At 43.0% G+C, this 26,195-nt stretch overlaps 2 protein-coding genes across 4 annotated transcripts in view; one reads left to right on the top strand and one right to left on the bottom strand.

Moving 5' to 3' along the window:
* The window catches only part of ppfia3 (PTPRF interacting protein alpha 3), a gene marked incomplete at its 5' end in the record, with an annotated part of 38,923 nt that extends 28,711 nt beyond the window's left edge, over positions 1-10,212 (top strand). Inside the window, 5 exons of the mRNA XM_080775323.1 lie at positions 2,904-3,079; positions 6,091-6,171; positions 6,286-6,448; positions 8,122-8,183; positions 8,477-10,212. Coding sequence (XP_080631449.1) covers positions 2,904-3,079; positions 6,091-6,171; positions 6,286-6,448; positions 8,122-8,174 — 473 coding nt within the window. The 3' untranslated portion in view covers positions 8,175-8,183; positions 8,477-10,212. The remainder of the gene's footprint in view (positions 1-2,903; positions 3,080-6,090; positions 6,172-6,285; positions 6,449-8,121; positions 8,184-8,476) is intronic.
* The window catches only part of ntf4 (neurotrophin 4), a 270,598-nt gene extending 248,922 nt beyond the window's left edge, over positions 1-21,676 (bottom strand). The window contains exons 1-3 of one of the 3 annotated variants that reach the window (XM_080775320.1): positions 20,947-21,676; positions 12,455-14,092; positions 11,510-12,419 (exon numbers count right to left, since the gene is read on the bottom strand). In XM_080775320.1, the coding sequence (XP_080631446.1) occupies positions 12,502-14,073 (1,572 nt within the window). In that variant the 5' untranslated portion in view covers positions 14,074-14,092; positions 20,947-21,676 and the 3' untranslated portion in view covers positions 11,510-12,419; positions 12,455-12,501. Of the gene's footprint in view, positions 1-11,509; positions 14,093-20,946 lie in introns of those variants that run through there. The other 2 variants (XR_013964825.1, XM_080775319.1) reach the window with 2 other exon arrangements.
* Positions 21,677-26,195: the final 4,519 nt, after the last annotated feature.

The raw sequence follows: 26,195 nt of genomic DNA, 5'->3' as shown, positions 1-26,195 counted from the left end.
TTCCGACGAGCACTTACAACACTACAACACAAAAAGAATCACCTGCACAGAATGTATTGACAGAAAGTAGCTCATAGTGGATTTTTATGAAAACACACTAGGAGAAATTATAACGGAAGTGCATAAGGACTCCCTACATCGACATGACATTTTATTATTATTCCAAGAGTTTCTAATTAGAGGTGGAGGCTTCTAATAATGAAATATCCAAATTATAAGAACAAAATAATATTTCATATAGTATATGAAAACGAAACATTATGAAAGAAGTGAAAACAAAGAAAACACAAAACTGGCTCCAACAAAGGGCATGCCAGGATTTTAATTTAATGCAGTGTCACAGTATAGTCTAATGCGACGAAGGCACCTAACTTTGACGAGAGGTGAGCTATAGTAACCTTTAGGTTGTAGGAGGTCCTAGGGATGTGGACGGAGGGTTACCATGGATTATGATTGTTAGTTGTTATTGTCATTAGTGTACACGCTGTCTTTCAACTAATGACAACCAGCTTTACTTGTCCAGTTCTGCCCTCCTTTGCCTCGGTAACAAACACCTCCTCTGAACAGACGACATGCCTTCTGTTTTTGCTCTTTTCCTGCACCATTTTCTCACTCTGGCGCCTTGCATGCCATTGACTTTAATTATTTAATTGTCTGACCACACCACATACACTCGAAGAATCTGTTGTCTTTCCTCCAACGGATTGAAAGCACATTTTTCTATTTTTGACGAATTGAGGCAGCCATTAGCAATAATGTATTCTGTCTATTCTGTCTATTTGCCAAAAATGTACTCAATGCCGCACCAAAAGCATTTCCACTTACTGTATTGTTTGATGCAGAACAATACCCTCAAAATGAAATACACATGATCACAGGACTCAGTGCCAGTGTAATTCGCTTGCTAAATTAGTGGGAGGGGCCTATAGCTTAAAAACAAAATGGCATATATCACAAACTCAGGATCCGAACATCACCCAATTTGAATCACATGTTGCGTGCGGGCTCCGACGCTATTCCTTCCAGCATATTCCTTGGGTCCAAGCTGCCGCAACCCACGACTCACATCGGGGGCCTCGGGGCAACTACACTTGCAATTTCCCGCAAATTGCTCCTTTCTAGTTAGGATTAGGATTACTGTCAAACTGTTGTTTTGTTTCTTTTCTTTTTTTTCTTTTCTTTTTTTGCAGAGCAAGGTTGAAAGAAGAAAGCAGAGTAAACTTTTGCTTATCCGTGAACCTTAGATTATTAGGATGAACTCTGAAAAAGTATGCTCCTAAAAAAACATGTTATTATATCACATGTCATGCATTCTCATAATATGACCTCATTGAATAATACTAAGCAACCGTGTTGGCTTAGACAAAACAAATGACCTTCCAGAAACCTTTCACATAGCTGGAAGAAGTTCTGAATCACTCCTACCTATTTTTCATGCCTTGAGCAGATTCTAAACCACAACAAGTTCGAGCAGCAATATGGTTTACACATGACTCAATGATTAGATAAGTCTATCAGTCAACTATCCCAGTTATTAAACAAACTCTCCCTCTCTCTCTCTATTGCACCTAGGGAGATAATTTGTTCAGTTAATTTTTGCTGACTTCCCCAAAGCAGAATTGATCCCAATGAGTAAATGTATGCTTTTAACACTCATCAGTAATGAGGTACGCCTTTCTTATTTAAAGTTTATATATGAATGATCTGTCATATCAATTGAATGGGTGTAATACTGGCTGTCCTGTAGGAGACACTGTTGTCAATCATCTCGTGTAGGCTATGCTGATGATTTAGTCATATGCAGTCCATACAGTGCTGGGCTTCAACAGAGATGTTCACACTCTACAGACAATGTTTATGCACAGGCAAATATACTGTATGTTTCTCCGTACATTTTCTATGTGTTCTGTTGTTACGCCAATGATCTCTAAGCCTGGATGTGTATCGATAAGTGCTTTTCACGGGGCTGGTTAGAGCCTTTATGATGCCGTTCTCCACGGACACATCAAGCCGAGTTAGCCGACACATAAAATTAGACATCAACTGTCTTATCAGTGCATCACAGGTGGGTACACCAGCGGTCACACATATTTGACTGGCACTGTGCCACTTGGGAATGTGGAGCAACAACCTCATAGCATCATCAAATGCCACTTTGAGCCTCTGCATACTCCTCACCCTGTACGCATGCCAGATATGAGCTATGCACAGAGCTGTGACATATAGGCTCTGAACAGTGAACACTTAACATCAGCCTCTATACCTTTTAGTTATTAACTTACCTGCCTGAATCTTGTGGAGTTGGCACTAGAGAGCCGCCTCATGACACATACAGTACTGGTGCGTGTGATTGATCGTTTTGTTTTGATGAGCTTTACTTGAGCAGTGCCAAGATATGGTTTACAAGAATCACTCCAGCATTTCTTAACCACAAGGTCAGACACCTTTCAACATTGTTCAACACTTAGATTAGTAATATTCTGTACTAAATAATAGATCTCGTCCAAGCCATTTCCTCTCGTACTAAATACAAATCACACAAAACGTATATGCCATTAAATATTCAGAACATATTTTCTGATCTTAATGTTTTTTTTTTTTTTTTTTTTTTTTTACATGAATTTGGATTACATTTCACGAGATTGATTGTGGTTGACGTATACATAACGCAAACTGGATTTGTATGCTTCCCCTCATCTGACCTCAGCCTTGGTGACTAGAATACCACAGCACATTTCAACATGCACATTAAAATGGTTTACAACCGCGATGATGTGGACCAACAGATGTGTGGCTCGCCGTAGTTGTGTGTGTGTGTGGGGGGGGGGGGGGGGGGGGGTGGCTGCTTGCTTTCAGACTATAGTTTCTCATCGTCGCTGTGCTCTTTCTCCTCTGTGACCCAGATGTAATGGTGTGGTCCAATGAGCGTGTGATGTGCTGGGTGCAGACGATTGGCCTGAAGGAGTACGCCGACAACCTGACAGAGAGCGGCGTCCACGGCGCTCTGCTGGCTCTGGACGACACCTTTGATTACACTGACCTGGCCCTGCTGCTGCAGGTCCCCAATCAGCACACGCAGGTAGTTATACACACAGTGTTCCTCCCCGTGCAACTGTGAGTCTCTTAACCCATTCTGACCTGAGATCAGATTCTAAAAAAAATGTCTTCTACGTCCTGACAGTTTTCTGAAAAAGCGATGTTTCCATGTCAGTCGTTCTTCGATTTTTCAAAAATAGCAGACCTACAAGCTCGTAGCGCGCCACTCGGTGGCGCGCTACGAGCTTGTAGATCTGCTATTTTTCAATAGCTAAAGCATAACATAATGCTAACACCAAAAGGGGTTAACCTATTAAGACATGAGGGCGATTCCGACAAAATGTCTTCTGAATCCTAACGGTTTTCTGAAAAACCTGTTTCTATGTCAGTGGTTCTCAAACTATGTCATATCAAGGACCCCCAAAATTATATGTAATTGGCCACCGACCCCCATCTGAAAATATGTTGTTCCAGAACAGAAGCAAAGATGTGAGTTAAAAAAACGTTTCCTGCGAAAGAATAATTATATGTTCAAAGATTTGCACACGTTTTCAAGATTTTTCAAACATAGCAGATCTAACAGTTCGTAGCGTGTTGTAGATCTGCTATTTTTCCATAGCTAAAGTTTAGAATTATGGTTAAAGTGGTTAAAAGCTAAAGTGACACATAAATTAACCCAAGATCTGGAACTCATATTATGAGTTCCAGATCTTGGGTTAATTTAAGTTTAGAATGCATAAATGAACGCAAGAGTGTCTCACATCATGAGAATGCATTAAATTTAACAATATACAATTTAGACTTTTAGCAGACGCTCTTAATCTAGAGCGATTTACAATAAGCAAGAACAACACAAAGTAATACATCAAATGCATATTAGAAACTGTCATCTAGGATCATAAGTAAACTAAGTGTGTACATGTGCCTTAACCCATTTAAACCGGGAAAGCAGATGTACAAGCTCACAGCCGTGCTGCCAGCTTGTACATCTGCTATTTTTGAAAAGTCTTTAAAGTGTGAGAACTACTGATCTAGAAGGCAATTGTAGAATCAGCCAGTGGTGGGAAAAGTACTTAAGTAAAAGTACCAATATCAGAATATAGAACTACTCCGTAACAAGTAAAAGTTTTCAAAATGTACTTGAGTGAAAGTACAATAGTATTGGCATCAAAATGTACTAGACATGTAGTAGAAAGTACTAATTATGCCGAAAGTCCAATTGCATGTTTTCAAAATGTCAAAAAATCTTTTGAAAATAGCCGAAATGTATATAGGGCCGAAGTGGTTAATGTATGTTTTGTAATAATAATCAAAATCTACAAAGTTAACTAGCAACTAAAGTTGTCAAATAATTGTAGTGGTGTTAAAAGTACAATATTTGCCTCTGAAATGTCGCGGAGTAGAAGTAAAAGTACTGCAAATTTGACATACTCAAGTAAAGTACAAAAGTCAAAATTACTTAAATAACTAAGTAAATGTACTTAGTTACTTTCCACCACTGGAATCGGCCCTGAGGTCTTAATGGGTTAAAGTACAAGAGCTTTTGTACTTAGTGAAGGGCTGGTGGTGCATACCACAGTTGATGCATCCTACTTAGCGCTATGACAGTCCTGGCCCACGCGGAGCACAACATGTGCATACCTGCCAGGCGCAAAGAAGTGACTGTCAAAATAACAGTGGTCCACCACCCAGCGTCTCTCGGAACATTACAGGTAGCTTCATACGGAGAATAGTGTTAAAGGACTGTCTTGAATGCCCGGAGTTGCTCTGTTCTTACACAGTAGTACCAAGTTAGTGTCCCAAGTGTCCTCCTCCTTGAGCAAGACGCTGAACCCGCTAAATTGCTCCCGATGAGCAGGTTGGTGCCTTTGCATGGTTTTCTCCGCCATCGGTGTGTGTGTGTGTGTGTGTGTGTGTGTGTGTGTGTGTGTGTGTGTGTGTGTGTGTGTGTGTGTGTGTGTGTGTGTGTGTGTGTGTGTGTGTGTGTGTGTGTGTGTGTGTGTGTGTGTGTGAATGGGTGAATGTAATGCATAATCTATGTAAAGCGCCATGGATAAAGGCGCTATATAAATGCACCATTTACATTACATTACATGGCATGCCGGTATTCGGGAATCAGAGGTGTGACGTGTATACACAACACAACAGCATCAGCGTCTAGTTTTACACAATGCTGTTTACGATTACAGCAATTGTTCAGTAGATTATATACGTTTACAACGATCGTCTACACATTTATTTAACAAAATGCAGACACAAAATGGACTGATGTCGTAGCAGGCCCCAGTCACAGACAATTTGATACTGAAGCATTTCCCTTCAACTATTTTTTTCAAATAAGAAGAGCATGCTACCTAAATGTGTATAACCCACTCAGTTGTCATCAAAATGATCATTTTAAAGTTACAAAACACACTCTCTCCCTAGCTCCTGTTCACTTTCCTTCTCTCACATGTACACACAGTTACAACTTGAGATGACTGCTGTCGGTAGACTTTATACTTTGACACATATATTGACACTGTAAAGACCTTATACAGACCTTACAGTGAAAGAAACTAGAAAGAAAAAAAGACAGAGCCACGCATCACTAGTGTGCGTGTGTGAGAGAAAGAAAGGGACAACATGCTGATGATGCATTACAATGGCAGATTTGTGCGCGCGACATACGGTTTGAGGCATAAAGGTGCGCAGATCTTAGACGTCACACCCCTGTCCCTCCATGCCAGCTGTCCCTTTTACACAGACTCATGGGTCTACCTCCACTGTGTTGACATTTCCATTGCCCATTCGTCGGGTGGAAACCCTTGTATGTCCAAATGTTTTATTTTTCTGGAAATGGAGGAGCCTGTGTTCCAATGCATACAAGATGTACTTTATTATTTAGTCACAAGCCCTTAATACTTTTTGGTTTCAGACATTTTCATAAATAGTGAAAATAGCAGCCGGTCTACAAGCTCACATTGCTATTTTCACTACTTTTGCGTGAAACAGTTCGACAGTGACACATTGCAGAAACAATACTATGTGACGTTTTCCTTCCGTCCTTTCCAGGCCAGACAACTCCTGGAGCAGGAGTACAACTCCCTCATCTCCATGGGAACAGAGAGACGACCTGAAGAGGTCAATATGTTGGTAAGCATTCTTTTGAGATGTTAAAACAGCGCTGTTGGTTGACTGCGTGTTTGATGATTGGATAAGTGTATGCTCATCACTCCACTATATTCCTCTGTCTGTCCTGTCTGTCAGGATGGAACTAAGACGTTCACCCGCTCTCCCTCCTGGAGGAAGATGTTTAGAGAGAAGGATCTTCGGGGCGTGACCTCTGACTCCGCAGAGACCCTGCCTGCTAACTTCCGTGCCTCAGCTATCTCCACACCCTCTGTGACCCTGAGAAAGGTTCAGAGCGACGGTGAGTCCCACCCCATGGCTGCTACGCCAATTCACCTCTGACTCCTTCCTGTGGCCATCCTCTCGGATTCCCAATTGTGTCCATTTTTTTTTGCTACCTCCAAGGCATATCTCGTATTAAGCCGTGGCATTCTTCACTGTTGTCAACACTATGGACTCTTTGACAAGGTTCACAAGAATGTTACGCGCATCCTTTCTAGTGCTGATGCGTGACAAAACAAGTTGCAAGATCAAAAGGAAAAGTCTGCGCAACAGCTTTGCTGCTCCACATTTTATTGTGCAAAATACAAACACAACACAACGTTTCGGCCATAAGTAGACCTTGTGGTCCAAATGTTGTGTTTGTGTTTGTATTTTTCGCAGTAAATGCAGCAAGCTGACTTTTCCTTTTGATCTTTTGACTCTAAAGCTCGGAGCATACTTCAAAAGAAGAGTTGTTGTTTTTTTCTTTCTCTGCAAACTCAATTGTTTTACTCTCAATACACTGTATAGACCTCTAGTCTATACAGTGCTGGAACGGTGAGATTCACACCTGGATCTCCGCGGCTTGTTTTCAGCTCTCCTCTGACGTACTTTATCCACTGTCTGTTGCCAGTTGTGTCACATATAATCAAATAGTGTATCTCTTTTCCATTGATTAATTCGGTTGTGTTTGTAGTCCCTCAGACAGGGATTATAGAGGCTTGTACCTCCTAACCTACCTTACCTTTCTTCAAAACTGTTCATGGGACATTCCTATAGCAGAATGTGGAAATCAAACAATATAAATCATGAGCGCACTCAGTTTCTGACAAATAACACACAAGTGATAACACTGCAGTGATGTTCAGCAACTGCATTACGCTGACGAAGGCATCTGCCGAAACGCGTGCGTTGTGTGCTGCTTGTTTGCAGCATGCCTTACCTAACCTACCTACTTGCAAAAATAAATAAGTGCCTTCAACTTAAAGGACATTGCCGTGAGTGCTGGTTTTCTTCTCTGGTTTAAAAAATGTCGTTCCTGACCGTGCACCCGGTAAAATGATTAAAGTGAGTGAGACGAGATGGAGTCGTGCATGCTGCCTCCTATTAGAAACAGCTACTGTATATTAGAAAGAGGCGAGAACTGTCGAAATAAAGTTCGGCAAGGCTTCGTTTCGCCCCGAAATTACGCATTTCTGTTTTTATTACCTCGAACATGATTGGAATAAGGCAAACTGATAAAGGCGAGGGGAGCATGCTCTACGACGTTCTACTGGTTGTATTGCCGCCAGTGTTACTGTAAATGAGTAAATTAATGTAAATGTTGTCATGATCCAAAAGAAAGTGTGGCAAAAACAGCAATATTAGTCTTCTGGCTGCCTGCTTCACATGTTATCTTATGTAAGACACTGAATACATCACATTGCGCAGAGCATTTACACTCCCAGGTTGTTCTCATGGTAGTCTGCCATTAGTTTCGCCGTGGAATTTTTGTGTTTCCTTTAGCAAAGGAAACTGGCATTAACAAGGAACAGATGCTGTCTTAAGTACAGATGAGTACCATTATCCCCCACCATTGCAGTACTTTATAATAATGCCTGTAGAAGGTCAATGTTATTTAGACATGGCAGCCGTGATAATGACTCCATCTGTGTTTCTCCGTCTCCCTGCGTGTGTGCACCGCACGTTTCATCCTCGCCCTGTCTTCCCCAGCTAACTCTGGTGCCCGCGGTGAAGCCGCCTCGGTAAGGACCTACTCCTGCTGAGTGGCTGAGGTGAGAAAGTGCACGCTCCTTAAACTCTGCCTTGCAACATGTTGTTGTTTCTCTTAGCCTCCGAGATAGCCTGCACATTTTGCTTACAACGTTCTTTTGTACCATTTGCTATTTTTTGCAATTAGCCTGCTGTGGGGGGATTGGTTGTATAGTTTTAGGTTTTAGGAGTTTCAGTACAGAGTACAATCTTCAATGAATGGTCTCCAGTGGTTGGCGTTTTGTCTGGATTTGGGCAATGATTAAATGAGGCCATGAAGGCAGTGGTGTGGGAGTAACGCTGTTTCTCTCTGTAGGGCGGCAGCTGGATTGGGACTGGAAGACCCTCTCACTCATCCATGGAGAAAGAAGATGAAGCAATGACTATAACCCTCTCGTTAAATATACAGTACATCTATTGGTCTGACCATTCTGCAATAACAGAAATAGAGCGTGTAAAGCTGGAAGGAACAAAAGGGAAAAATGACGTGAAGAATGTACGAAGTTTTATCACAATTAGATGTTCCTTTGAGAAGTAGAATGAGGTCAGCTGTTTTATCTCTCTCTCTCTCTTTATCTCTGTCATTTCTTTGTTCTCTTTCTCTGTGTGACTGTGTGCTGTGGAGTTGAGTCTGCTGATGAGGCGACTGGTGTCCAGTGTCAGCCATTGTGGCTCCATTGTTGGCTTCTATGGTGCTGCCGGGGGTCTCCCTAAAGCCTAATTTATACTTAGTGCACAGTTGCTCCGCACAAATAACGAATGATTTTCAAGTGAGCGGCTCGAAAATAATCGATTTTTAAACGAGCAGCTTGAAAATCAATCATTTTCCGCCACGTATGAATTAGGCTTAAGTGTCCCTGATTGGTCAGAATGGTGTAGCAAAATGTGTCCCCATTCAGGCCATCATTTTCACTCCAGCCACATCAGACGGACCCTCCTCGTAGTTTGTCTATTGGCACCTTGAAAGCCGAGAGGCTCCAGGCTGAGTAATCTCTTTTGAAGGGACCCCATTATGGAGATCAAAGGCCAAGGAATAGAAGTGGAGGGGACAGAGGGGCCACACAGAGGCATTGTGTTCGGTGGCTGTGATGTCATTCAGTGGCTAGTTGGAATCCATAAAGTCAGTTTTAAGTGTAGCGGGGGCGGGTGTTCTTTCCAAGGCCAGGTTACCGGCTCCTGTAGCACTAATTCAAAGGCCCGGCATCCATTCCTCTACATGTGGTCTCGCAGTTATGACTTGTAATCATCAGCTCAGGTTCTTGGGGGAACTCCTGGCGACATAAAAGGTGTCAAGAGAGATAAAACAGTCCAAGCGACCTGAAGGAAATGGGACGGAACGAACGGTCAGTCATTTTACAGCACACACAAGCCATAAGCGACGACAAGAACTTTACGGTGAGGGAAGGAAAAGGAACTGGAAGAGAGGGCAATACCCAAGAGGTCCAGGATAAACCTTTAGCCTCTGTGTTTACGATGCATGTCCAACAACCAAGATGATGACGATGAACTCAAACTTTTTTTTCGGTGGTGAAGATGATTTTGAGGTGTCATTTAAAAAAAAGAAGGAAAAAAAAAAAACTATATCTGTATAATAAACCTATGGGGGTGGGAGCCTGGGGATCAATTTGTAAAATGTGTGTATTTTTTTCAGTTGTATTTTTTATTTTTTACAATAACTATATTTATTTTATTTATGTATGTATTGGATAAATGTATGTACATGTTCCGTTCCTTCTCTCAATTCTGACTTGATTTGAACTAGTTAAAAAGAAAAGTCACTATGAAACGATGATCTCAAATGGTCATTCAAATACGCTCCTGTATGTGTACATTTTGAGAACAAATTGTGCAAAAAAAAAAAAAACATTTCCATGATTTAAAAGAAGTCAGTAATACAAATTGAAAATATCATCTGAAAATTAAACTATGACGACGACGATGATGGTGATGTAATAGAAAAAAATAAAGTGATCCCAGTGGATCCACTGATCATCGCAAAAGGGCGTTTTCTCACATCAGTCTCTCAAATAGGCATTTAGCTCTGTCATTTGGATGTCCTACTCTGTGTGTGTGTGTGTGTGTGTGCGTGCGTGCGTGCGTTCTCTTATTGGCAGTCAAGTAAAGAAATGCATTTACATTTTAATCCATATATATACTGTATAGTCTATAATCAATTATTGTGTATAAATCTGTGAAGAGGAATTGCAGCTCGGGTTTTGTATACGAATATATAACATAATCAGCACAACAACAAATGACATTCACGATATCCTGATCCAGATCAAAACTCCAGCCATTTATTGTACTGTATACAGTAGTTAACCTGTATGACTAATTATTAAGTTAGTTGTATGAAAATAATGTGAAATACAAAGATCCTTTATTACAGTGTTTGGTAGGCAAATTGAACAAAGCAGCAGCTGAAAGAAATTAACTCTGTCGTATATAATTTAAGAGGAGGACCGCCGGGTTCTGAGTGAGAATGTGAGATCACTTGGATCCATAAATCATGTTACGCCAAAAAGTGAGGTTTACAGGGGTGGAGGAGGGGGGGACATTGCAGCACAAAATGCAGCATCAAAGTCCCCCCATAATGCCCAGCTTTAACAGCTCTCCTGTGACACATGCAAACAGTGTATGGAAACAGAAAAACATCATAGCCAGTGGTGGAAAGTAACTAAGTACATTTACTTAAGTACTGTACTTAAGTACAAGTTTGAGGTATTTGTAGTTTACTTGAGCATTTTCCAATTTCCAATACTTTTACTTCTACTCCACTACATTTCGGATCCAAATATTGTACTTTTAACTCCGCTACATTTATGGGCTATATAACTGACATAACCCATCGTTTTTGTCATTTCGTCATTTTTTTAAAATCCTCAAAAATGATGAAAAACGGCGCGCTATAGTATGCCGTACGATATGGGCTATAGCCCATGGTCCAAAATGATGAGAAACGAGGATAACTTTTTTTTTTCAAAATTTCAAAAAACATGGGCTATAACCCATCGTTTTTGTCAAATTGCGGAAATGGTAATTGCGGAAATTGCGGAAATTGCGGATTTCTTTTTTCATTTTTTTCAAATCCTCAAAAATGATGAAAAGCGGCGTGCTATAGTATGCCGTACGATATGGGCTATAGCCCATGGTCCAAAATGATGAGAAACGAGGATAACTTTTTTTTTCAAAATTTCAAAAAACATGGGCTATATAACCCATCGTTTGTAACATTGTAACATCAGTTACTAGTTCCTTTTTTTTTAACCACTTCAGCACTACATCTCTGCATTTCAGCCATTTGAAAATAGCCGATCTACAAGCTCACAATGCACTTGTAGATTTTTCAAAAGATTTTCATACATTTGAAAACTTGAAATGCAAGTATGCGACCTCTGCATGTCTGCACAATGAGTACTTCAAGTACATGTTTATGTCGATACTTTTGTAATTTTACTCAAATACATTTTGAATTACGGTCTCTTTTACTTGTAACGGAGTACTTCTATATTGCAGTATTGATTTTATTTTTATTTTATTACTTAAGTAAAACTTGTGAGTACTTCTTTCCACCACTGAACATACCCCAGTAGGTGGCGCACTTTCCTCTAAAAACCAGAGCAGACCAGAGGCTGGAATTATCATCAGTTGCGCACTGTAGTAACCTACCACTCCATGAAACCGTCTATAAATACACACAGATATACATAGCTTTATACATAAAGGCATACTGTTCTCATATTGTACACATATGAAGTAATATATTAATATCAAAGTCATACACATGCTTACATACTAATCAGCAATAACTTACATTATGTAGATAATAGCCCATATAAAAACAGTACTTTTTTAAAAAGTAAAATCACTATCTTTATATATATATATGACAATTTTCCCTAAGATCTAGTATTGAGGTCTTCTTGTTTTTCATGTAGTCATTTTATTTCGATTAGGGCCAAAGGGAGGGACAGGAAAGGAGAGAGAGGACACCTTGAAAACGTGGGGAAAGGCCACACAGTAAGCCTAATATTACTTACTTAGTCACATGACGGTGTCACTTACTTACTGACGTATTGTTGTTAGCTTGTAAATCAGTTATTTTTGGTGAGTGCCACTGCCACGCGACAAAGTATAAATTAGGCGTTAGTCCAGAAAACTGAGAGAGCATAATAGAAAGACATCACAGTAGCAGCAGCAGCTCTGTTCTGTGTCAGATTCCAACTTCCATTTTCTACCAAACACTCCCCTCTCTTCGCCTCTCTCTCTCTCACACTCACACTCACTCACTCACTCTCTCACTCACTCACTCACTCACTCACTGGTCCCCTCTCCTCCGTGTCACGCCCTCCCTGCCCACTGCCGGTTGACGCGGGACAGTAGCACGCACACGCAGGACGAGTCGATGCGGATCCACCTCCAACCAGTTCTGTTGTTGGCGTCTTTGGTGAGTGCTCGGACGTACGTCTGCTTGGCCTTGCATTCGCTCACCCACTGTTTCTTATCCACCCCCAGGCAGCTGGCCCCGGCTACGCCCTGACCCGCTAACGCCGCCGCCGCCGCCCCCCCGCTGGCATCTCTGGACCCGCGTGATGACCGCCCCGCCGCCGCCGCAGAGTCCCTCTGTGGCTCGGCCCGGCGGCAGCGGGTCTCATAAAAGTACTGCTTGAGCGGCCCCGTTTGCGTCTGGATCTGTGGCAGGATGGTGACCGTCCGCCCGTGGGAGTCGATGGCCGTCTTCTTGTCCGTGACCCAGACGCTCTCCGTCTCGCACACGGACCGCTCCCCTCTCCTGCCCTCCGTCATGTGTGAACGTTTGTTTCTTTTGACGTGTTGGACCTCCGACCCCATCGGCGGCACACTCCTGTCGATGGCTCTGTCGCCGTGACCCTCGATGTATCGATCCGCCTCCTCGTCCTCGTCCTCGCCCTCGCCGTCCTCCGGCAGCACGCCGGTCTCTAACATGAGGAGGAGAGGCGGGTGCTCTGGAGGCGAGGGGGACGGGGAGAACAGAACCCGTGGGTGTGCGTCCAGAAATAGCATCTCGTCCCCTTTCGGTATAGCATCCACACCAAACCCCAGGCCCAGTCCGGCTTCCATGCCCTCGTTGCCCTGTCTCTCCCGAGACTGCTCTTGACCTAGCTCAACTTCTGGTGACCCATGACTCCCTTCTCCCCTGTTCACATTGCTCCCCTGCTGTGAGCCGCCTCTCGGCTGCTCCAAGGGGACTGGGGATTGTGGTCCTTTTCTGTCCGGGAGACTAGCAGCATGACTGGCGGCACTGTGAGCTCCTCCTCCTTCCGATACCTGTAAAGGTCCGATGTCATTTTTCTCCACGGTTCCACTGTATCGAGAGGAACGAAGTTTGTCCCCCACAGCAAAGTCTGCATAGTTCATGTCCTTCCGTCTGCTGTGGCTGTGACTTTGGTAGTCCTCTGCAGCAGAATTATCTGTGGAAACAGAGTCTTTTTGACTATTATTGTTGGAAGTCCTGAGTTTTCCTGCCCCTGTGGGTACACCTAAACTGATTTCATTCATGTAACCACTATCTGCGTTGGTATTAACTTGGAAGCTTTCTGGACTCTTCCCTTTGTCTGTGGACAGCCCTTCATGTACCGAGGTTTTGACATAGTCCTTATTATGCACTGCACTGCGGCTTTGCACACTGGCATCTTCGCCACGAGCCGCGGCCATGTTGTAGTCCATTTGTGAGGCTTTGCGAAGTAGTGAGTTGTAGTCCACGGGAGGCTGAGCACGGGCTGCAAGGTGACCGGCAGAGACATTGTGGTCCTCTCCGCGGCTGTCGACGCTCGGGCCAGGCTCTGTCGAAGCTGCAACGATTCTGGACACAGGGCTGTGAGGGAAGGGCAGGGCCGAGGCAATCACCATGGCAACCAGGGGAAGCCAGTGCATCACTCCCAAGACGTATCAACTGATGGAGAGAGAGAGAGAGAGAGAGAGAGACCAAAGATGAGAAGGATAGAGGAGACAGACAGAAAAAGCAGTTGGGAGGGAAAGAAAACAGTACGACACTGTTAGTGTATGTTAACAAGGCAGATTATGGCATATTATACTGGGTTAGATTGGGAAACTGTAAGCTTGCACCTCAAATAAAGCCTTTTTATTGCTGGCCTCCAGCTTTATGACCCTGGTCTTTTAACCGCCAAGGTATGGCTTTAAAATCTTGGCAGAACTCTTGGAAAATAAAAGCTACTACAGCATGGTGGCCCTCATTCTCTATGATGGGAGATGGTGCTTAATGCTGTAGAATCTGGTGTCTGAGGGGTTGACCTTCAAATGGAGACACTGACAACCTGGTATGCAATCGAGTTATAAATTGTAACATCCAAAGGAGCTGGATTGCAGAAATACCAGCCACACACAAAAAGATAACTTCTGTTTCAGCTTTTAAGGACATGAATGTTTTGGTTACTGTTACGGTTGGTTACGGACGGTTCAAGCTTCTTCTGGAATTCACAGTTTTTGTTAAGAATTCTCTTTGACTCAGTCATTGGTGACGGATATGGTTTGGATTGTAGCTGCCAAAACATACACGTCAGAAGGAAACGTGGTGCATGTTGTTATTGCTGAGACAGACCTCGATTATTCTACCTGATCAAACCTGAACTGGAGTTCAAATATTTTCCTACAGGAGGGGTGCCTGACCATTATAAGACCCCTGCTGCCCTCAATGGGATATTTTACTCATTATGTAAAGTAAAGAAAAGTTTTTTTCTTCTTTTTTTTCCAAATGCAGGTCAACAAAGACAATACACAAGCTACTGTATCTGAACAAGCTGCAACTCGGTTACCCAATGTTTCTCTTTCTTTCTTGCAACAGAAAAGAACAAAGACACTACCAACAACGCAAACAAAACAAACATGTACAGTAATAAAAGAGGGAAAACGTTCACTTCCATTAACTAATAACAAATTACGCCAATTACGAAAGTGCCACTGCTTTTCTAAAAGAATATCCTGCCATCTGCCATTGACATTTTGTGCTTTTAGGAGAAATTTGTTTTCGATTCGAAATCGATAACTGCCGAGTGACGACAGTCACTTTGAAAAACCAGAACGAGTGCAACTGCTAGATGACTGTAATGAAGATGGAACGCATTTGCCTGGCGCGGCAACCTGGAATCAAACGCTTTATTTACTTGCCACGGGCAGTTCCCTTATAGTCAACCCCTGTTCTGTAATACGTTCATATAATAACAAGCCACCAAGTCATCATAATTACGGCAGTAAATCAACAATGTACACAAACTGACTGTAAATGAATAATAATAATGGATCGTAGCGTATTTTTATAGCACTTTTCTAAGCATTACGTGCTTACCCAAAGCGATGAATTGCCCCACTGTAAAAATATTATTGCTCTGTGTTACCATAAATAGATCCTGGCATGTGATGTGGAAGACCTCTGAAACTAATTGGTGCATCAGCCCTGACATGATCTACACATACAAAGTAGCAGATAATTGGTTTTGGCTTTTACAATGAGTCTTCCCCCTGACTAACAGGTAAGACATTTTGTGTCACATGTTCCCATGTGGCAGCTCAGCATGCATTATGCATGTCAAGCAAGATGAGGTTCCCAAAAGGAAAGGAACACTTTAGCAGAGGTGCAGAGAGCGTCAAGTTTGTTATTTGTGTGAAAGCAGGGAGGAGGTCATTTAGACAGAGTTAAAGCAGCAGGAATGCTCAGAATGTCAGTGATGTGGCTTTACTAGGCCGGCGCCATCGAGGTGTCTTCAGGCAGTGAATAGCAACAAGGCAACAATGCATGCAACAAAGTGTGAATATGTCCGTTTTAGTGTGTGTGTGACGTGTGTGTGTGTGTGTGTGTGTGTGTGTGTGTGTGTGTGTGCGCGTGCGTGCACGTGACTGACTGACAGACAGACAGTGTTAAAGAAGGGTCATGGTGAAAGGATGTGCACCGAACATGGTCACACCCAACAACACAGCTCCTGGAGAGTTTGGTTGACACATCACTCAAGCAGCTGTCCCAGGTATTCAAAGAGAGCACTTGCCTTAGACTTCCTTGACAGCAAATCACATCAAAGCCATTTTTTACTACTGCTTTGCATGCAGGTTATCATGCCAGTTGACTCAGGTGTGCAATTTACACGACAATCTAGGTTGTTCCAGCAGATAATGGTTGAAGACTTTCTGGCACTGACAGAAACTGTAATTAGTGTGGCTGCAGTAGGCAACCAGACTATAGTTATTGCCCTGCTTTAACTAATTTTGATTCCGTACAAACTTTTCGTGTTGTCATGTGGTGTCACGTGGGCCAATACATCATCTTCATACTGTACTTAACGAGCTGCTTGAGGGAAAGTGCAACCACACTTGCAATTACCCAGAACTGCACATTTTTATCAGCTTGCAGAGCTGATCGATGGTCTGATCACGTGGTCTAGTGGCGAGATTTTCATGATTGGCTGGCCTCTAAGCCAATGAGAGACTCGCCCTATACGGCCAATGGGACGCTCCATTCTCGTCACCGCTAAACCGCTAAACCCCGCCCTCCCTAAACTTCTTTGCCTTTTTTCTTTTACTATTTTGAAAAACATTTTTGAATAGTTCAGCCAGCCTCTACATTGACACGTTGTGAGCTTGTAGACTGGCCATTTTAACTATTCAAAAATGTTTTGCAAAATAGTAAAAAATAAAAATAAAAAATAAAAAGGCATAGAAGTTTAGTACAAGTCATTACAGTACAAGTACTACAATGTTCAATCAATAACACAAAAATCTCTGGGATCTGTAATATGTTAAAGTGTGTCTTGTGCCTGGTACGAGAGTTGGCTTAGCTTATGTGTTTCTATGGAACCCTTTTCCAAGAGTTTAACAGGAGACATGAGCTGGAATACACACGCAGAGAGAGAGAGAGAGAGAGAGAGAGAGAGAGAGAGAGAGGGAGGGAGAGAGAGAGAGAGAGGGGGAGGGCGGGAGGGAGAGAGAGAGAGAGAGAGAGGGAGGGAGGGAGGGAGAGAGAGAGAGGGAGGGAGGGAGAGAGAGAGAGGGGGGGAGGGAGGGAGAGAGAGAGAGATGCTGTATCAGTGCCTTTTCTGGCACAGGGGCAACACTTCATCATCACGCTCCATTTGCTGCAGGAACATGCATCATTTGCGCTCTCTCCAAAGCAGACAAGGACCTCCACACACCATCACACACCTCCCCACCTGCCCTCAACCAGACCATAACATCCCCAGATTCCCCAAAGGACACAGAGCAGAGCTTCTAAAACTGCTCACTTGTAAATAAAGGCCACTTAACTTTTCAAATGCATGCCAATAGGAAATGCTGCTGCCTTGTTGTTACCAAAACAATTCACATCCCTCACCTGCAGCTGTGAGTTATAGGGCTATATGTTAGCATGCAGCCAGCCAAAGATTAGCTTGTCAAACCTTTTCTAGGACAAAAATAAATAATGTTGGTTTATAAATTAATAATTCTATTAAACACAGTAAAGTACACAGTAAAACAAATCACTTAAAACTTGATGAACTTGTCTGACGTTTTGAAGTGTCAAACGCCCAAAATAGCCTATGCGACCATAGGTTGCGACCCTTTGTGAACTTGAAGACTGGCTATTTTTGGCTCGTTACACCGCCGTACGATGAAGTATTTATCACGCTTTACTCTGTAATTAGACAAGTCAAACGAACATAACGAAATAGGCCATTACGTTTTAAAGTGCCGAGTCATGCCCAGCAACGCAAGGGAAAAGAATGGAAGTCGTGAGACTTTGCCCGGAAAGTATTTGGAGCTGCACAACGGTTAGTGTCGCTTGCCGACAAGCTTAAACACAAATTATAAATTTTCGGCAAGCAACCCCTGGGAGGTCGGGGTTCGTTCCCCGGCCGGGTCATACCAAAGACTGTAAAAATGGGACCCAATGTGGCAATGCCTCCCTGCTTGGCACATCAAGGGTTGGATTGGGGGGTCAAATCTACTAATCAAATGATTCCCGAGTGTGGCACGGCTGCAGCTCACGGCTCCTTGGCTGCGGCTCACCGCTCCAAGAGATGGGTCAAATGCGGAGAACAAATTTCACTGCGGTAACGTGTGTGACAACTCGTACGACTTTGACTTTGTAATACGGATATGGCTGAATTATTAATCTGAAGAAACAAAGTTGAGGGAAGACAGACATGTGCCACAAGTGAACCGAACAAGACACAAGATATTCCATTTCCATGCGATGTAGCCATGAAGAATAGAGAGGGTATGCTTATGCATAAAGTGAGTGGCAAAGTGAGTTTAACGTCGTTTAATGCAATCAGATAGGACTTTACTGTTTGGATGTATGGGCTGTCGAGGCCAGAAAGTAGTTTTGCCACTCAGTAGGCGTTCCCTCATAACTTCCAGGTATGATGATGATGTTATGCGCATACCCTCTAGTGAAGTCTATATGGACTGAAGAAGGTAGTCTAGCTAGGGTAAGAAGGCCTGGACTAGTTTTCTTCCACATAGGCTACATGTAAATATTTATGTTTATTTATTTCATTTATGTTTGTCTTGTAGCATTGTAACCTCTTGTAGCCTACCGTATGTTATGTTAATGAAGTAGGCTAGCAGCAATTGTATCCAAGGTGGGCACCGCTAAGCCCTAATATTTCTACAATTGCTACAGAACCTGTGGTTAGCAGTCATTATGGGCATGAACAAGAAGTTGAATAGTACATTTAGTTCTGATAATAATGTAATGTGCCTGTTCAAATCATAAATCACTTGTGAAATAGCCAATAAATAATAATAAATAGCCAAAAGAAAATTGCCAATTTAATACTGAGGTGCCCATACTTTTTAGCTACAGACACTTCCTGTGTCCTGTAGCAATATATAATTGAGGGTATTATTGTGTCTGAATGGATAGATTTGATATAGCTATATCAAAGTAGCTCATTGTGTTGATTCACTCACGGTGGATTAGTCCTACTTTTGAGCCTATATAGCTCTCACTCTCAATGAGGTTGGATGGCCTAAACTGAGAGGAAAACACAACTACAAAGTCATTATAAGCATGAATGAATAAACAAAACAAACCATGGTCTAACCATCAAACCACTTTGTTTGCATACAACCAACCACACATAACATCATCATCATACCTGCAAGTTATGTGGGAACGCCTACTGAGCCTTGATGATCTTGCCAAAAAAACAGACAATGCAATAAGTGATTTTGACTTCCAATTGAATGCTGCTAGTGTAAGCCCTGGGGTTTTAGAGAGAGAGGGGGGAGGGGGAGATGCAATAATGGAGAGAATAAGGGGAATTATGAGACTAGACGGGCCTTGGATGTTAGACCCTCCCCAGGAAACAGATGCTACGGTATAGGCATCCCACACCTGGCAATGGCTACTGTGCTATTAGGCTGTTAACAACTAATCCCCCCTCATGTGGTGGCTAATGTCAGAAATGTCCACCTGACAGAGAGACAATGCACTCTGTTTTGAGGATTAGGCCCAGTTGTCCTAATCCTGACTCTTTGAAGTCATGTAACCCAATGAATTTGGGTGAAGAGGAAGTCTGGATCCTTTTGAGCACTTCTCTCAAAAGATTATAGAGTCCCAAACTAAGCGCATCTTTCTACAGTTGATAGGCAGGGTCCCGATGAAGCTCACCTCGATCAGATTTTCAGTGGTTGAACTGTGTAGGTTTGACCATGGAAACTATGACAGGTCACCATGCAGTGTGGCCATGGCACATGGGATGGGAAAACATTGGCAAGTAAATGTTTGTCTCCAGCCTCCACACTCTCTCTCTCTCTCTCTCTCTCTCTCTCTCTCTCTCTCTCTCTAGGGCTAAGTAAAAAGCCTTGGCCTTACACGTGCTCATTTACAATGCCTTGCTGTCCCACTGTGCAAACAACGATTAATTCCAGGTCTATGATTGTTTCATGCCAGGCGCTGTATGCAATGTCTAACCCCCCACAGCTGTCTTTACTTCTGTTGGCTCTATATGGGCAACTCAGTGAATGGTCTCTCTCTCTCTCTCTCTCTCTCTCTCTCTCATAAACACACGTAGCCTATACAGAAGATGACAATGATGATGAGTGTACTACTGTATACACAGTTTCAGCCACTCATTCACATAACATGATTTTACTTTTAAAGTGGTAGCTTGTTTGGTCAAAGTCCCCCTCACACACACACACACACACACACACACACACACACACACACTGTCTGATGTCACAAACAAAACAATTATATTATGAAACCCATTGAAAATATACAAATACAATTCGTTATAGATTTTTCCTCCCCAGTAGTAATTTAGTAACATTTCAGGGGGGACTCAATTGGGAGATATAGGCCTACGTCTGCAGTGCTTAAGACCATAATAATACACTTACAGATGAACATAAACTTCAACTGTCTTTTTGGACAATTCTGTTGGCAAGATTTGATTATGCGACCATGGGGGCTCGGGCCGGTATGGCAACTTGAGTGATCTTAACACGCGGATTTGGATCATGACTCGGCGGTAGCTTTCACTTCATTCTGACTGATTGCCAATGCAAACAAACAAACGTGAAATATGACAGCACGATTGCCAAGGAAAACTAAAAAGTGAAATGTGACTACCATTACGGTGAGCCTCCGGATATTTTGTGGTGCGCGGCGGAGGCACACGTTAGAGTTGCGAATGGCTAGAAATTAAGTGTCCAGACAGATTCTGCTCGCTGTGTGTGGACTGCACACTGCACAGCCAGGTAAAGTAAAAACAACAGATTATTTATGTTTGGTTTCATTTATTCCCATACCGTTTAGGTGAGACCCGGACCACGCGTCCTTCCAGCTGACACCACATTGGTTACAAAGTCCGGTTGCCAGTTCCCCGACTGGTAAAAACTCTTAAAAAACACTTTATATCTGTGACCACAAACGCATAAATCTAATCGCATACGCTTCTATCTTGTCTTCTTTTAATAGTCCGTGACATGGCATGTTTGAATTCGACGAATGACACGCGAGAAAGTATTCGGAGAGCGCTTCCAACAGGAAAGCATTAATGCCAAACTGTCAAAATGCAATGTCCCACAATTTAGATATTAGAGGCTGGTATTCCTTGATAGACGATGCAAAAAAAAAAACTTTTCACTTCAAATGTACTGCACGGCGAACTACCGATAAATACAAACAAAGCCGTAGTCTATTAGATAAGTTTGCCAAATGTTTTAAGTTATCTGAAGTCGGCCTGTGTAACGCGTATCGACTCTGGTTTCTTCTGAAGCGTAGAGAGAAGACAAGACGGAGCAAGATGTTTTTTTTGTTTTTTTCAAAAAGTAATGGACATAGGGGTAGATCCAAGTCGCGAAAACAAGACGAGTAACATCTGTGAGAGTTGAGATATCCAATTCCCAGTTCCCTCGAAATTATATGATGACAAGATCTAACTATAAATGAGAAAAATGACAATACAATCCAGATTTCAAAACAAACGGAGCCATTCAAGTGTCATTTCCAGAGAGGTAGTTGCAGTGCAGTCCAGCTGTTGTAATGGTTTTGGGAAGTCGGGCTAAGATGTGCGTGACTGAATCATTTACCTTTTTACCTCCTCCTCCTCACGGCCACCCTACCCCGCCCAGGATCCAAGAAAATAGTTTAATCATTGAGGTGTCTTGGCTTTGCTCCATAATGGTGTGCGTAAATTGCTCTCAAATTTCTAAAGTTAGCCCATAATGCATAGGCTAAACAAGATTCTGCTTAATTGGATGACGTGATTGGATTCATGTCTCTAGGAGTGCACCTTGCAACATGAGCCTTTTGGCACAATCAACTTTTTGGATGCAAGTTTTTCCTAATTGCCAAATGCAGTTTTACATTGCTGCTAGACTGATCTTGTGCCAGGTTGTATTTGCCCAGCATTGCTTTGAAAATTGGCCACAGTTTAAAATATATTTATGGTTTGTAATCAGAAAAAATAAGGGATAATTGCCAACATATATAGTTGACCATGGTGTATGTTCCCAGTGCTCTTTTGCAATTAACAGTGTTGTTCTGAGAGACTAACTCTAGTAGCTCATATACTCTAGTTGCTCAAACATCAGTACTATGTGTTTGCTGGGGAATTCATTGTAGGCCAGCAGACACAGCGACACAATGAGGGGGGCTGTGGAGGACACAGACAGGTATATACAGACAGAAAGACAGACGGACAGTTCAACGGGTCCTCTGAGTTAAGTAGGCCCTATGTAGACTAGACGAGGCCGCACTTCTATTGACCCGTAGGAACAGCGTGTCCACTGAGCCTCCCCACCTTGAATGGTCTCGCTGAAAAGGAGAACCATAAATTGGTAGATGAGCAGCACTGTGACTCTCTGCCTTCCTCTGTCTCTCCCTCTTTCACATTCTATGTCTTTCTTTCTTTCCTTTACCCAAGTAGTGGTTTCCATCTCACCAAAAACCCTTTCCCCCCTGAATGTTTAAAAAGATGAAAGGATAAGGAAAAGAATGGGCACAAAGGAGGGTAGGGTTGTGTTACAACCCTGCCCCTGAGAGACTGCTCATGAAAGAGTTTTGGGATGGGAGAGATAGGGACCAGAGAGGAGACGGAGAAAGAGAGGGCATAAAGAGGGTTTTCAAACTCCCGACCGCTAAACGGGTCAGTTCTGTGCATGCAGAGCACGGCTAAAGTGCAGTATTCACTCAAAGATGGAGGTGCATACACTGACAGTAGCGTCAGTAATGCCAGACGCCAGAGAGTGTTGATATATTTGCAGTCATTGACCGATTGCGCAAACACACACGGTCACAGACTCTGTCTGTCTCTCCATTTTCTTTACCTCTGACGTGCTCTCCTGTCATTGCACTCTCAATGTCTTACTCACTCTCTTACTGAGTGGGTGGTTTATTTATTCATTCATTCATACTCACTGAGTCACACTCATGTGCCAAACAGGAGCGGCATTACATTTTTTTTTATTTTATTGTTTTTTAACCCCTGGTGTCTCCCTCACGGCATTCCTCCCTCTTGCCATTCAGTGTCAAGTCACTCAAAATCCCCGTAACCCTCCCACCATTCTCTCTTCTCTCTCTCCTTCTTTGTCTGAACTTGCCCTGCGTGCACTTAGATATTTCCGCCTTAAGCTACATCAGTGAGAGTGGGAGAGCGTAAGACCGAGACATAGAGGCAGAGAGAGTGAAATTGTTTTCTAAGTATTGCCAGGGGTGATGGTCACACAACGACAGTGAGAGAAAGGGTATAACACCAAACATGCATAACGTTTTCCTGCTCACTTTCCCCAGATTGACCACCCACTCTCTTTCGGTCTCTCTCTGCCCACTCTCTCTCTCTCTCTCTCTCTCTCTCTCTCTCAAACACAACAGTGGTTTCCAGCCACCCTAACATACAGCTCAAGATATAGATGTTTACTTAAGACACCCATTCAGAGAACAAGTTTTCATTCATACTGTCAGTCTATTGCACATAGGAGGAAAAACATACTTCCTATATATCCCAATACTGTATTTCATCCAGATGTGTCAGGCATTATTTATGTTTATCCTTTTTTATGGCTATAGTATAGGCCACATCATTTTATTCAGTGTAGTCTTTCAATGACTTGTGAAGGGGTTGGGGGCACAGACAAAAAATGTTTACATTTGAAAAATGTAAACATGAAAATGTAAAAAAAAAGAAGAAGAAAGATATAGATTTCATTTGATAGCATGTTAAGTTGTTTTGAATTTCCATACTCAATTCTTCTCACTGTTTAAACCTTTTTTAGATTTTGTGTCTGAAACAAGAAAAGAGGATTCTGATAAATTCACCAACCATTTCAATGTACACATGGTTTCCTGAGACGCACACAGTACAAGTGACTGATGTCACTTTTACTACTTTACAACCTTAACATTTCCAATTAAACATTTCCTACACGTCATTACGCACAACATATTTTGTGTGCTTAGCTTGAAACTTGGATCTGAGTGTAATTGCAATGTAGCTATTATGGTAATTATTGAAAATAGCAGAGCTGTCAAGGCAACGGTAACAGGCGTGTCTGTCCCCAACGAGACCATGAAATTAGACGTCAGTTACTTACTCAATTACAAATCACCCCTAGCTCTCCCCAGGCAGTCACATCTCTTCTTCTTCTCTGAGGGACCTCACACACTTCTCACAGTACTCCTGTTCTCTCTCTCTCTCCCCTTTCATATTCTGTCTGTCTGTTTCATCTCCCTTATATTCACTTTCACTGGTGAACCCCGTCTCCTGATATCAAACTTGTTTCTCATGAAAAAGCCCTAACCCCCCCCCCCCCCCACACACACACACACACACACACACACACACACACACACACACACACACACACACACACATACACACGCTCACGCTTGTACACATTTTTGTCTTTACAGACTCAACTTTGGCGGCATGTGTTTCCAATTTCAGGCGTAATGCTCCACTCACCGCAATCTGACCCAATTAGCCAGAGCCTCCTGGAAACGCCCCAGTCACCAGCCATGGTGGCAAAGAGGTACAGGGTCAGAGGTTGGGGTCATTTGGACGAGGTCAGAGTCTCAGATGAATGTCTCGCCTCAGCTGTCTTCCTGCCTGTCTGCCTGCCTGCGTGTCTGTCTGTCTGTCTGTCTTTGTGGATCGACATCCTTGGCCCCGGGTTGAGTTAACCTCTGTCCAGCTTCCCCAGACATATATGACACATGTGTAGAATTGTGCCGAAAACCCACTCAAGCCTGAAATTACATTTCACCGAGTAGTAAAGGTCAAACAGTAGCCAGCATCCCAGCCAGCCTACACTTAAACATGTCAACAACAAGACACACACACACACACACACACACACACACACACACACACACACACACACACACACACACACCAACATAATCAGGAATGTATGTCCACACTTGTAAACACAAAGAAAAAGACGCAAGCACGCACACGTACACACACACCCACGCACATACACACAGGAACACACAAACACATCATGTCGTGTGTGGAATGTTAACCCTTAGGAAAAGGTCTGGCTGGGGAGGCGGTTACATCAGAGTCACTATATGCCCCAATTATGGGAATGGAGGACATACTTTGGCAAATTCTTCTTAATGCTTAATGAGAACCAGGTTTGAATGGGTGAAAATGCAGACTGGCACTCTGTTGCATTATCGTCTAGCCCCCTGGGTTTCTGAGTTTGCGTTTTCGGTTTAGACGATGTGTTGATGGTGTTTTCATTATTATTTCCCATACGCAGAACGGCTTCATTATCAGTTCATGAAATGCCTACTGTTACTGTACAAACACTGCAGTTGAAAATCATCGCCATGTGCACACACACACTGCACTTGTCTTGTTTACATCATCCGCCTCACTGATCCTTCTCTCCTTACAGCGCCTCGTTCTCTCTCCCCAGATCACCTCTCAATCACTCTTCCTCTCCTCCTTATCTGTCTCTCCGGCAGTGTCGCATTACAGTACCCAATCTACTTAAACCGGGGTACACTTTCATTCACTCGCGACGGATTCATTGCATTCTGGGTGCCTCTTAATTAGAACTGCAGCCTTAAATGTTGTCTGATCTCTTTATAGCTGTGCCCCTTTTTTTTCCTAGGCACCATAATCTATACCGTCCTCTTGTCACGCACCGATGCGTCTTCTGTTGTGCTCGTCCGCTTCTCTGTCCCGCTTCCCGCTTTCTTCCGGAGTGATCGCCGCCGCATCCCCTCTTCCATATGTCTTTTTCTTTTTTGTTCTCTTTTTTTTTTGCCAGGGGAAAAAATGTTACACATTGTAAACTTTACTCACTGTACGACACCCTGTAGGCTAGGATTTCAGAGGCAGACTTTGTGTTTGAACTGCTCTGGCAATTAGTAGGGTATAGACTTACAGCGCACCTACTGCACAATGGAAAGGACCAAACCCTGTATCACAAGACCCTGCTCCCGTTCTGTTCATCTGCCCCTCTCCATCTGTCAGTCCTGTGGGACGGGGTGTTTGTGTGCATGTGCATGTGCGTGTGTGTGTGTGTGTGTGTGTGTGTGT

This window comes from Protomyctophum bolini (genome assembly GCF_963924005.1).
Source record: "Protomyctophum bolini genome assembly, chromosome: 11".
Lineage (NCBI taxonomy): Eukaryota > Metazoa > Chordata > Actinopteri > Myctophiformes > Myctophidae > Protomyctophum > Protomyctophum bolini.
This window is presented reverse-complemented; position numbering and strand designations above follow the sequence as displayed.